The sequence below is a fragment of the Oreochromis niloticus genome, linkage group LG22, assembly GCF_001858045.2.
Source record: "Oreochromis niloticus isolate F11D_XX linkage group LG22, O_niloticus_UMD_NMBU, whole genome shotgun sequence".
Lineage (NCBI taxonomy): Eukaryota > Metazoa > Chordata > Actinopteri > Cichliformes > Cichlidae > Oreochromis > Oreochromis niloticus.
In genome coordinates, this window is record NC_031985.2 from 15,682,900 (window position 1) to 15,696,015 (window position 13,116).

Here is a 13,116-nt window from a genome sequence, read left to right on the forward strand (position 1 = left end):
GGCCAAACTCTTGTCTGGAACAATCTGTGTTACCTGACACAAGGATGGAAAAGGGGTGTACAATCCTACTCCCAATTTTATGTGTTTTATGAATTATGTTTTGTGTAACACTTGTTAAATAGAGTCCACTCTCTCAGAAACAAATAATAAATAAACAGATTCCTGTTTGTAGGTTCATAGTGTCTTTCATAGAGACCTAAACATACAAATTGTCAGGGTCCTGGGTCATTTGACCCAGCATTTTGTGTTTATCATTATTATGATATTATGTTCTGGTTTATTCTGATTATGTATTTGGGTTTAGACTTTAAGTTCTCAGGGTTTTGGTTCTGTGCTTCCTCTGTCTGCCCGTGTGTTCCCTCCCTGTCTGAGGTCTTGTGTCAGGCTTGTGTCTGTGCAAACCTGTTGTTGTTTTTCCTGTTTTACTTTGATAGTCTCTGTCCTGTGTGTAGTGTCTGGTTTTGCGCCCCCTTGTCTCGTCAGCTTTGATTAGTCCCAGCTGTGCTCTCCTTCTGTGTCTCATGCCCTCGTTATCCCAGTGTGTATTTAAGGCCTGTGTTTCTCTGTGTCAGTGTTGCATTGTTAATATTTGTTCACCCTCTCCTGATGTGTGATCTGTCTGCCTGTGAAAGTTTATTTTTTGTATCTTCAGTTTTGTTGCTTAAGAGTTCAGCATTAAAGCTGTTTTGTCTTCATGTTTGCCTCTTTGGGTCCTGCGTTTGGGTCCTCGTCTCCTGTCTGCACACAGCGATCCATGACACACACAAATCAATTTTAATAAACCTAAATTGCTGCAGGGTTATTAGATGAAAATAATATTTTGATGACTGAGCTTACAAGTTCATTTATATTTGCTATTTCAATTAAATCAATTTGATATTTTTCAAGTGCTTTTTTTCCCTGTCATTCAAAAGTAAATCTGAAATGTCATCCTATTGTCTGTCTGCACTGGGCATTGTTCTCTATTAAAACCAAATGCATTATAGGAAAATGATGATATGGGTTTTTAAATATTTCCCAGTTTGCAAAGGTTCAAACACAGTGAGACTCCAGCGATCTTTTTTCTCTCTTTTGTGTGTGTTCCTTTTTCAATAGGCTTCATCCTTTTCAAACAGATCTCGGTTGGCTGTGAGGTAATATATCGGCAGATGAATAGAAATCAGTGTCAACATTAATCTATTGTCTGTATTCAGACAATATTCCGACATTATTGTTTGTATTCAGGACCTGATGACACGCCTTTCCACATATAAGCAGCTGAGCAGAGTTAAGAACCTCATCTGAAACCATCTCCAGCGCTCATCTGGAAACTTGTTTTTGGTCTTTTTATCTGCAATTTCTCAATAAAACACTCAACTGTGTAAAAGCAAGATGAAAAATCTTCAGTGGATCTGTGCAGCGTTGATGGCCCTGTTTGTTACAGGTAAGATGCACCAAATGCTGGTGCAATTGTACATTTTTAGTCCTTTTAAGAAAATAAAAATGTCTTCACCAAAAACTGTTTTGAGCACAACTTTACTTTCAACTTTGAACGTCTCAGGTGACAAACAATTTTATCACACGTTTAATTAAAATTAGCAACATTTCAGCATAAGTGTTATGAAACAGTAAGACGGTCCTGGTTTCGAATCCACTGTCTGATCTTTCTGTGTGGAGTTTCTCTCTGGGCGATCCACAATCCAGAGACAAGCAGTTTGTGGGGTTAGGTTAGTTACTGATTCTATCTTGGCTGCTGGTGTGAGTATGACAGACTGGCCACCTGTCCGGCATGTACCCTGCATCTGCAGTGTTGAAATATCAAATATTGCTCAATGTAGTTTTAAAGTGCTTTTACTTAAGTATTTAAATTATTCACAGATTTTTTAATTATATTTTTTATGTATTTATTCATTAATTGAATTTGGATATTTCAAAACTAAAAAAAAAAAATCTCATGACTCTCCAGCTTTTTCTTATGACCCACCTATGTCACATATACATAAACTATAGTTTTAACAATAAAATGCTCGCATCTAATGATTTAAAAATAATAATAAAATAACCTGTAAAAAACTTTTGCTTTTAATACTGCAAACTACAGTCACACATGCCCAGACACTGGTCAGTAACCCCTGGCAACCACTGGCTGCTAGGAGAAATTGTGTATTTCACAGGTGGCTGGCAAGTGCTTCCTTGAAGACTACTGGGTGTCAGATAAACAGACTGTATAACAGTGGATTTAAATGTGTGAGTTAAATTTATGCTGTAGTTGCATCACCTCTCTATCTCGTCACGATCAGAGCTGCCCAAGCAGGAGTAGATGCTGGCAACAGGGCCACTTGCAAAACTGTAGGCTTTATAAAGAATTGCAATAAAACATAGCTGAGGTATCAGAGTGACCTGCACACAAAAAAAATTAAAATTAAAATACAAATTTCACAAGGTGCAACTTTTATTTTGAAGGCACTTTGTGATTTTTTTTAAATTTAAATCAGTGTCATTAATTATCTACCATTAATCACGTTTTGTCTTTTAAATGTTTTTATCACATAGTTTTTCTGGGTTTTGTGTAAGTGCATAATCCCACATGCACTTATCTAACATATATAACTATTTGAAAAAATTACTTAACACAATCAGGAAACTGAATGAGTTATCTGATTTATGTTTAATTACTTTTCCAGTAACTCATGGTCATAACTTCCTTAACAGTTTCTTGAAATTTCTCTTCCTCCTTGGTTCACAGGTGAATCTCTGACCTGTAACACATGCACACCGGGTTTTGGACTTAAATGCTGGTTCATCTCCACTGAGACCTGCAACAACACTCAGTTCAGCTGCTACATGGGAACAGTGGGTGAGTAACACAAATCAGCAGGTTGATTTTGTGAATTCTGTACTGGAATTAAAGGACATGAAGAGTTCTGTCTGCACACCAAGCACATTGACACAGGAGTTGAATTTTAAGGTGAAGGCATGCCTCTGATGTCTGGTGTTAACATAGACTGTAAAAGATGGACAGCGCCACCTGGAAATCACGCAATATCCTCTTTGATTCCAAACAGGGATCATAATTTATAAACTGCCTGCTGTATTCACTATGATTTGAAATTACAACAAAATAAGGGAAATGTACAGAGAGAAAAAAAGCAAAGTGGTGATTTTTCAAAGATTTATACACAATTTGTTGAATCAGAGGAGTCGCCATCTGGTGGCCATTAGCAAGAATTTCAGGTCTAAGGTTCCATACTGACTCCACGCTTCAGATACACGGTTGTTTAAAAGTTATCTGGCAGGAATAATCAAATCAGACAGGATCAAATCCTGAAATCTGGTTATTCAAAGGAAAATCATTATAAGATCAGGTAATCCAATCCAGGTTTTTAACTGGATCAACCATGCAGATTGTGTTTTGATAGGTTTTGATTCAAAACATCAGCATTACCCAGTTTGCAGCAGAGGCCTGGATTCAGATCACAAATGAAAACTGAAATAAAAACTCAAAAGTTCAAGAAAACTAGAACTGATAAACAGAGTTAAGAGAATGATAATCTGTGTTTTTGCTCCACTATTTTTAAAGCATAAAAATAGTATTATACTATTTTTAAAGCATAAAAATAGTATATTTATGTAATAATAAGTCTATTAATGACAAATTAGATTTCAAACATATATTATATATTCAGGACTTGGGTTTTTATTCATTCATTCCAAACTTGAGTTGTATCCTTTTTTAAGATTCAACATTCAAGAAGTTTATTGTCATATACACCACAAAACACAAATGGTTACGCTGAGAAATGAAATTCTTACTTTGCGAGTTCCCTTTACACAAATAAATAAACAACTAACTAAAAAATAAATAAATAAATAAACTTAACTCTTATCTTAGAAAAATAATAAATAAAGTAAAGCGAATGACAATAATGACGAGTGACATTTAATGACAATAAATTGAATCTAATCTAATTAAAAGACAGAAAATATTTAAAATAAACTGTGAGCTGCGTGGTAGAAGTCAAAGAATTAATCATAAAGGTGATCGCAGCATTGAAAACCTCATTTTCAGTATATGTTCTTAAGGTTTGCTGCCATCTGCTGGTCAGTTGTTAGTTTCTTGCTCAGTGAAGCAAGTCTTAGTTTCAGCCTAAGTGGAGTAAAAGCATGAAAACAAACAGTGAAGAAAGTGTGTTCCTGCAGAGAAAAAAGAGAAATGTTCATGTTTCACAGCTGGTCAAACCTGCTTTGTTAGCTAACAGGAGCAGCACTAACCATGTTTTTGTGTCTACCTTGTGGCTTTTGTAGAAGTGCATTTGTTTATTTCATGCAGTACAACGCATCTGTATCAAAGTGGGTGAGGAAAACTGGGTGTGTATAAAAAAATGAATTCATTACTAATGAAATATTCCATGAAATAGGTGTTACTATCGAAATTACTATAATTAATTAAGGATATTATATTTTTCTGGATTTTGGCACTACCTGTTAAAATACTGGCAATCCTTAAATCTCTGTATCACAGTCAAAAAGTTCCTCTTCAGCCCTTTTTTGAACAACCAGGACAAAAGTGAGCTGGATTATTGGACCATTTTTATCTGGATTACACCTGTTTGAACAACCGGGTCAAGAGGTTACGTGCAGAGTACGGGTTAAGTTAAGGTTTACCTTAGGAGTGTGGTTGTGAAGCTGCACATTGACACGTCTGCATGATGTAAAACTATGAAGAGAATCCACGGGTAGTGGGAGAAATTCACCTTCAGGGTTTCGTGACAGAAATGCTTTAAGAAGTGAGGTGAAGATGTGTATAAAGCAGAAACAGGAGGTTTTGGTTGAAGAAATGATTAAAAACAGGAGGTTCAATCATGAAATAGACATTTTAGTCCTCTGTTAAACCAACTGTAAGTGCTGCTTTTAAATAAAATTGTTATCTGCCAGTTGGTTAGGTTTAGACAACACAACCCGGTAAGCTTTACCACAAAACGTGGCTTGAATTCAACTCAGTTCAATTCGCCTCAGGGCATTTTATATTGTAAGACAAACACCCTACCACACCACCCTTCTAATAAACCATATCACAACATTAACGGACCAGCGAATAACAAAACAGAGAATCAGTCATAGAGATCTGATTTCAGAAACAAATCTGACTTCCATCTTTAGACTGTTTTTAGGCAAAAACAATAGGGACATGAGTGAGGCCACTGGGTTTTTGTGCATCTGCAGTGACAGTGTTACGTACCTGTAGATTCCTCCTGCTGAGTTGTTAAGTGAGTTTCCTAGACCTGTGTAAGGCTGTGGAGCGTGAAAAACCTGTACTGGAAGCACAGATCAGGGTGTGGCTGGCACAAAGAATAATTACTTCATCCTGTACGTCTGAGAACCCCATCAGAAATTGCTGTTTGCATGTTTGCATGAGTCATTCCAGAAGATGTTCTGACTAGTTGTGAAACAAGCAGTTTGGATTTAATTACACAACGCCTAAATGTGCCACAACAACAACAGAGAGTGTCCCACAGAGATTAAAGTATCTAAAACTGAATGATCTGGATCTGAAAGTAATGAATACAAAGTAGGTAAAATTAACTCCACCTTCAGCTACAGCTTTACAATACTGCAGTGCTCCAAGTTTCATGGAACAGGAATTGGTGGTGCAGAATAACTGGTGCTTTATTTCAAGTCCTATACATCATCCCCAGACTTTGCTTTCAGAGTGGAAGGCATGTCAGTGGGATTCAGAAGATCCTGAAAGTGTTACTTCTACCACCTGAAGTCAGCAGCACACCACCCCCGTTGCACACAGTGTGAAAAGAGTATCGCTTCCTCCTGAGTCACCTGATGGTTTGCCAGAATCAATAGGGCTTTGGAGCGTGATGTCACTGGAGGTGGGCCACGCCCCCTTCCGCCATGACAGTAGGCTAGACACAGGATACAGCTTCAGCTATGGTTCGTACGTGTTGTGTTATCAGTTGCAACGTTTGATCACACGATCGTGAAGGCAAGAAGCTGGATAATGGGCTCTTTTTTCATCGTTTTTCAACCTGGAGGCAACGTGAGGGATCCCATGTATCCGATATTACTAAACAAAGACGTCAGGCTTGCATTGCAGCGGTGAGACGAGCGGATCGAGTTCTGTGCAATCCCCAGCTTTTTGTTGGTTTGGTCTCTGCATCTTCTTTCCGGTGAGTTCTAAATTAATTCATATCACTATTAAAATGCTTTTAGTGTTATTTTCAATGTGCTGAGGTCATAGATAATGAAATAAAACATCCTAATGTGTGATGCTGCAGAACCACGTCATGTCATCATGTCGATTGAGTAGCTTATGATTTAGCATTATTGCAGGCAAACCAGACTCCACAGACAAAGGGCTGTATCGCGACCGATTGCGCCCAGACGCCAAGAGACGGTACTTTCAAAAAATTGCGTGCATCGGTAATGTGGACCCGTATGAATCAGCACATTGAAAATAACACTAAAAGCATTTTAATAGTGATATGAATTAATTTAGAACTCACCGGAAAGAAGATGCGGAGACCTATGGGCTCAAAATGTGGTCATAAATATTTTGTACTTGTAAATCAGGATTTGTATGTGTAAAAAGAATTTGTGTGTGTGTAAAAAGAATTTGTGCGTGCGTAAAAAAGATTTGTATGTGTAAAAAAGATTTGTGTGTGGACTTAGCCAAAACCCCCCCTGCAAGTTACAAGTACGAATTTTGACCCCATTTTTCTTCCTGTCATCTGATTGGTCAATGTCATGTCAATCACAAATGTAACAATCCAATCAGAGAACAGATAGGTTTGGCTGTCGGAGGGGCACTTTTTTGAACTGCAGGTCCTTGAAGGGTAATACAGTTTGAAGCTGGAGGATCTCTATATAAATATCCGATAGCAGCTAGGTCCGCTAAGTTTTAGCAGCTGTTGAAAGGATAAAGTTGTGGTATATCAGTGGTTAGAAATACCATTATTACTTTAGGATTAGTTTAACACAAAGTCAGGGTTGACCCGGGACCATTGCTGTGAGTCACAGTGCGCAGCATAAAGGTCCTTTCACATCGGACGCAGGATGTGCTGCTAATGCTAACTAAAAGCAAAGGATCCATAATTTGTTGCGCTGGCTGCTGAGCTCTGTGGGTTTTTGCGGCAGCTCTACCTGTACTAGATGCACCTGCTCCTTGTCGTTTCTATCTCTGACTTTATGTCCTCTACAAGAGTTTCTGGGTTTTTTTGCTAGTTCTTCAAATGTTCAATAAAAAGATGTATGCTAATTCATAACGAAGAAAGCTTTGTAATGAAGACTGTCATTTCCAAAACACTGCACCCCGCCCCCGCGGTCCGCAGCGCTGTATTAAACATGTAGACCTGTGACACAAACTCGGACGACCACAGACTGTTTTCCTTCGTGGTGATGAAGGAAAACGCTGGGTTGGCATGTAAAACAGCATTTATTCCCTTCAAAGACCTGCAGTTCAAAAAAAGCGCCCCTTCGACAGCCAAACCCATCTGTTCTCTGATTGGATTGTTACATTTGTGATTGACATGACATTGACCAATCAGATGAAAGGAAGAAAAATAGGGTCAAAATTCGTACTTGTGACTTGCAGGGGTGGTTTTGGCTAAGTCCACACACAAATCTTTTTTACACACACACAAATCTTTTTTACACACACACAAATCTTTTTTACGCACGCACAAATTCTTTTTACACATACAAATCCTGATTTACAAGTACAAAACTGATTTACAAGTACAAAATATTTATGACCACATTTTGAGCCCATAAGACCAAACCAACAAAAAGCTGGGGATTGCACAGAACTCGATCCGCTGGTCTCACCGCTGCAATGCAAGCCTGACGTCTTTGTTTAGTAATATCGGATACATGGGATCCCTCACATTGCCTCCAGGTTGAAAAACGATGAAAAGAGAGCCCATTATCCAGCTTCTTGCCTTCACGATTGTGTGATCAAACGTTGCAACTGATAACACAACACGTACGAACCATAGCTGAAGCTGTATCCTGTGTCTAGCCTACTGTCATGGCGGAAAGGGGGCGTGGCCCACCTCCAGTGACGCCAACTCCAAAGCCCTATTTGAGGCCAACTGAAAGTCTTGCTCCATGTCCTAATCAAACTCCTCCCACATCTGAGTTTTTGCTTCTGCCACTGCCAGAGCTGTACTCCACTTCGCCTGCCGGTAACCGCCAGATCCTACAGGTTAACCAAGCCTGACAGCCTGACAACTCCCTGGCTCAGGCACCACCACCATGACCAGCACCAATAACTTTGAAGCTGCAGTACTGTGATGCACAACATTGCCCAGATAAGCCCACCAGAAGCTAAGGTCCCTTCTACAGGTGATGAACCGACAAGAAGGTGAACCCATGTTGTTGTTATGGGGCCCACAGGCTAAAGCTGGACCACCAGACATGTGCCCTCTATCCCCTACCCTCAGACTGACTCTAGCTATATTAGCCCGGATAGATTTGAAAACGGCGTTTTTGTCTGAAAACGCTCCGCGTCCACACTAGCGTTTTCACAGAGTTGCGTGTCCACATTGAAACGGCACAAAACGCTTACGTTCCAGTCCTGCGCATGCGAAAAAGCGAGTGAGAATTAAAGAATTTGAAGGAAAGCTATCTGGAGCATGTACAAACTGATAATAATTTTTTTTAGGGCTGTCAAAATTGAGTGCAATCAAAACAGCTGCTGTACAATGCCCTCCGCTAGCTTTGTTTAATTGGTCACATGACTGCATCACATGACTAAAATGCCTCATCATTTTAGAAAGTCTGCGTTTTCGAGAGTCCACACTGCGCCGGGGAAGCTCCGTTTTGAAATCTATGCGTTTTCGAGAGCGTTTTCAAAACACTGCATTTTTCCTTGAGCAGAACGCCGTCTCAGTGTGGACGGGAGGCCAAAACGGAGAGAAAACTATGTGTTTTCAAACGAAAACACATTAGAGTGGACGTAGCCTCTGGAGTGGGACCCATGGGTGTTTTCTGAATAGTTCATTGTTTGGCCCCTCACCCAGGACCAGTTTGCCTTAGGAGACCCTACCAGGGGTAAATTGCCCCTGACAGCAAACCTCCTAAAATCACTGGAATGCACAAAGCCCTCTAGCACAATAAGGTGGTAATTCACTGAGATTTTGTCTCAAAATCTTTTTCTTACATACAGCTCCAATATCTTACAATTTAGAGGTAATTGTTCATAATTTCTTACTTTTATTTGAGTCTAAATTTAACACAATGAAAACATGACATAAGGTCATCAAGCAGGTTTCCTAAATAGTTTAACGCATGATCAGCTTTCTGAGCCAACCGTAAAGTGATTTAACGTTTCCAGCTGCACTCAAGCCACAGCACTATGGAGCAATATATAAGTTAAAATACAAAAATGGTGAAAGATTAAAACGGTGGTTACTATTCAGCAATCTGCAACCCTTTTTTCTGGTTGTCTTTATTTAAAGGGCAAATCATTCACTATTTCACCCAGAAGTCCCAAAGACTTCTGTTGCAGCACTGTTGTTATTTCTCCAGCGAATAGTATTACAATCTTGTGTTTTCCTTGTGATGGTTAAAACCATTAGTAGGTGAAAATGTCTCTAAAATAGAATCTCAGCACAATCTTAGACTTCAGTGGAATAAAGTACAATCTGTGTATAATCTGTAAAAATCATGCTTGTTTTTCCTCTTTTTAGACTTTAACATCAGTAAGTGGATGACTTTAAACAATCAGGGCTGCGTGTCTTCGGCTCTCTGTAACCAAACAGAAAAAGGATCCCTGCTGGGAATCACCTACACCATCAAAAGGAACTGCTGCACCACAGACCAATGTAATGGAGCCTCATCTGCCCACCTTCCTCTCGCTGCTGCTTTGGGCGCTGCCGTAGCAGCAGTCTGGAGCCCGTGGGCCTTCTGAAGCCAAAAACAAGCAGCAAAAATAAAATCTGTCTTCTTCTTTGTTTTTAAAGCAGGGTTTTTATTTTGGGGGGGGGTGCTTTGTTTATTTACAGAATTTCTGTACTCTGTGTAGAATATCTGTTTTGCTGCACCTGTGATGTAGCGCAGGAAATGAATACACAATAGTAAAGATGTATTTAGTATTAACAGTTAGCATTTTAAAGTGGAATCTGGTGAACAAATATTAAAAGATGTTCAGTTCCAGATTACCTCATGAGAAAAGTACTTTCTTTTTGGCTGTGAATGCTTGTGACACTTTAGATTACTGGCTGGAGACTTCCTGTTGGAACAAGAAAACCTAATAAACTACATTCCCACGTATCACTTTTAAGTCAAACCATTGTTTAAATGTCGGCATTCTTTTCTTGAGATTCACCTGACACACGCACACATACCTCAGACCTAACCTAGTAATTTTAAGACAGCTCCTTTATTCCTGTGAATGATGAATAACTTTTTGTAAGCGGTAATTGTCCAGGGTGCCTTCATCGCAGCAGGTAAGTTATGGAAAGCATCAAAAGTATGAGGTTGGGTTTATTTTTTCAAACATGTCACATCGCAGCATATTTTTTCTGTTTTTATTAAGCACCAGCTACAATGATAGACAGTGGTTACTTTAATTGCTCATCTAGAATAAACAAAGAGTCAAAGTAAGAGGACAAATAATAAGACAAATTAGATAAAACAGTAATTGAGTCTCCGGTGGTTTGACTTCACTGAAGCTTAATTGCATTCAGGCTGAGCATTCGCTGCTCGCCGCAGACTCCTGTTCATTAAAGTCTTTGTTAAATGGATTCCAATTATAAGACTGCAGTGCACAGCAGGGGCAGGGCTGTTTATAGATGTGTGACAGTATACACAAAGAAAAGTTGTAAGTTTATAATGTTTCAAAGTCCAGTCCAGTAGTAGACATGCTTTTATTGAAATACTGGTAATAGTTCAATAAGAAATGAGATGAGACAGCCGTTGATGATCCCAGTGAGTCGATGCTGGAGCAGAGACCACCAGCAGTCCCGGGGAATTCAAAACATCCCACTTTAAAATTAAAGTAATTTATTCATTCATAGAAAAAAGTCAAAATGCAGAGATTACACTTGTTAAGAGACAAACTATATGCATACCCTCTACAAAATGCCACATGAAATACCACAAATTAATCAGCCGTCTTATCGTGTCTTGTGATTCAGCATACATCCTCTTTACTGCACAAGGCTGTAACCACTGAAATCCTCACATCTGTCCACTTGCCAGCTATTTCGTTTTGTACAAATCTGACCAGATCTGGCTTTCTGCATCATCCTTTCAGCATAAATATACTTATCAAAACATTGTTTTTATGTCCTTAAAGAGAAATATGTTAATTGTAACTAGCACTGATTGTGAAGTAGGATTTCACCATCTAATCAACACATTCAGTTTGTCTTGAAACCGCTGTAATTTTTCTGGAAATAAAATTTCAAGTTTAATCTCAAAATTTCAACTTTATTCTCAAAAATATTTTTTCATTGTAGATTGTTGAGATGTACGGGCTGAGATAAGAAAACTGTGAGTGCCCCAACTTAAAAGTTCCTGAAAGTTCCTGAACTTTTAGGTTGCGGGTTTAAGGAAGTGCTTCTTCCTGAATAGCGACGTTTGGGGGAGGAAAAAACCCCCAGAAATCAATTTTGGTCCTGTAGACTTGACAGTTATTTCCTTAACAGGTTCCTGCTTATTTCTTGACAAGAAAACATGTCTTTTAGATATTTAAGATTAATAATACAAAAATAAAAATGTAATAATTAAATAATAAATAAGTAATAATAATTTCTTATATAGCACTTCTTACTACAAAGCTACAAAGCACTTTACAGAAAGAAAAACACAAAATAAAAATGAAAAATATTTATTAGTTAAAGTAGATAAAGTAGTTAAAGTACTGGTTGAGTTCTTAGACTACACAAAGACAACATAGGTTTAAAAACTACTCCATTATGGCGCTCTGAATGAAGCCATTATGGGTACTTTAAATATGGATCTATTTTGCTCTCAATAGTCTGCACTTTTACTTTAGTGTATTTCTTTCATTGTGGAACTTTTACTTATTTTGTGTGATGTATTTTTATTTGTCTTTGGGGAAATGCTTCCTCCACTATTAGCAGAGACAAATACATGGAACTGTTGACTGACTGAAACCTGATCCGTCTTCTGTTTTCTTCCACTGCACAGCACAATGCCTAACCTGTCGTCAGTGTCCCATCGGCATCTTCGGCACATGCTTCCTATCAAATGATGTCACTTGTAATAATTCAACTCAGAGCTGCTACAAAGGAGACGCACGTAAGGAAACTTTTTTCCTCTACTGTGAAGATATTCAGACAGAAAAAGCTCAAAAATGAGGAAACAAAGATAAGAAAAAACAGAAATACTTTCAGTCTTTGTTCAAATGACAAAGGCTGATTGAACAAAATCAAATACTTCAGATGAAATTATAACATTATATAAAGAATTTAGGGTTGCCTGTCAAATACTAAAGCTCAGTATAAAATAGAGATACATCTTTTGGGTGCAGCAGCCCCATATTAAAAAAAAATTTACCCAAAGAAAATTTTAATTAGACCAGATAACTTGCCATCGTATGGAAGCTTGTTTCCACCACTGAATAAAAAATAACTTATTGCCACCAATAGGGCAAAGAAATTGGGGTAATTATCTTAAATCACTTGAAATTTTGAGCTAATGAGCCAAAATTCTGACTTAAGTATGGCATGAAATGTCTTTTGTTTGATACAGATTTCACACCAGCACATTTGGATGGGGTGTTTAGAGAATGGACTTGGAAGGGTGTTACAGCATACTGTAAAATCTCAACCAAAACAGACATGGATAGCGTCCTACAACTCAGTGAAACTTACGGGTTAAATAAAACAGACTTTTAGAGATACTTACAATTGAGACACCATTTTAATAAAAATATTAAAGTTGCAAGGGAGGATTGTGAGGAGGGGGGGCTCATTGATATGTTTGTCGTCACATATAAAGGTAAAGTACATAAAAAACTGATCTCGAAACTGTACTCATGTTTACAATCATACAGGACCCACTCCACCCAGTATGTTAAGAACAGATGGGAGAAAGAAGCAGATATTACACTTACGTATGAAGATTGGTTGAATATTTGTACAATAAACATAACTA

The 13,116-nt window shown here is 38.3% G+C and overlaps 1 protein-coding gene across 1 annotated transcript; it reads left to right on the forward strand.

Annotated features, from left to right (window-relative positions):
* The first annotated feature begins 220 nt into the window (after positions 1–220).
* On the forward strand, positions 221–12,171 carry LOC109194561 (lymphocyte antigen 6 family member G6D). The gene is made up of 4 exons (XM_019350305.2): positions 221–1,423; positions 2,726–2,836; positions 9,681–10,439; positions 12,148–12,171. The coding sequence occupies exons 1-3, from the start codon at positions 1,372–1,374 to the stop codon at positions 9,899–9,901; spliced, it is 384 nt and encodes a 127-aa protein (XP_019205850.1). The 5' UTR covers positions 221–1,371; the 3' UTR covers positions 9,902–10,439; positions 12,148–12,171.
* The last annotated feature ends 945 nt before the right edge of the window (positions 12,172–13,116 follow it).

Bases quoted from the DNA above. Each gene is read 5' to 3' on its own strand.
- LOC109194561 (XM_019350305.2), top strand. From the start codon at position 1,372: ATGAAAAATCTTCAGTGGATCTGTGCAGCGTTGATGGCCCTGTTTGTT. The intron at 1,424-2,725 runs GTAAGATGCACC...CTTGGTTCACAG, and splicing joins GATGGCCCTGTTTGTTACAG to GTGAATCTCTGACCTGTAAC. The intron at 2,837-9,680 runs GTGAGTAACACA...TCCTCTTTTTAG, and splicing joins CTGCTACATGGGAACAGTGG to ACTTTAACATCAGTAAGTGG.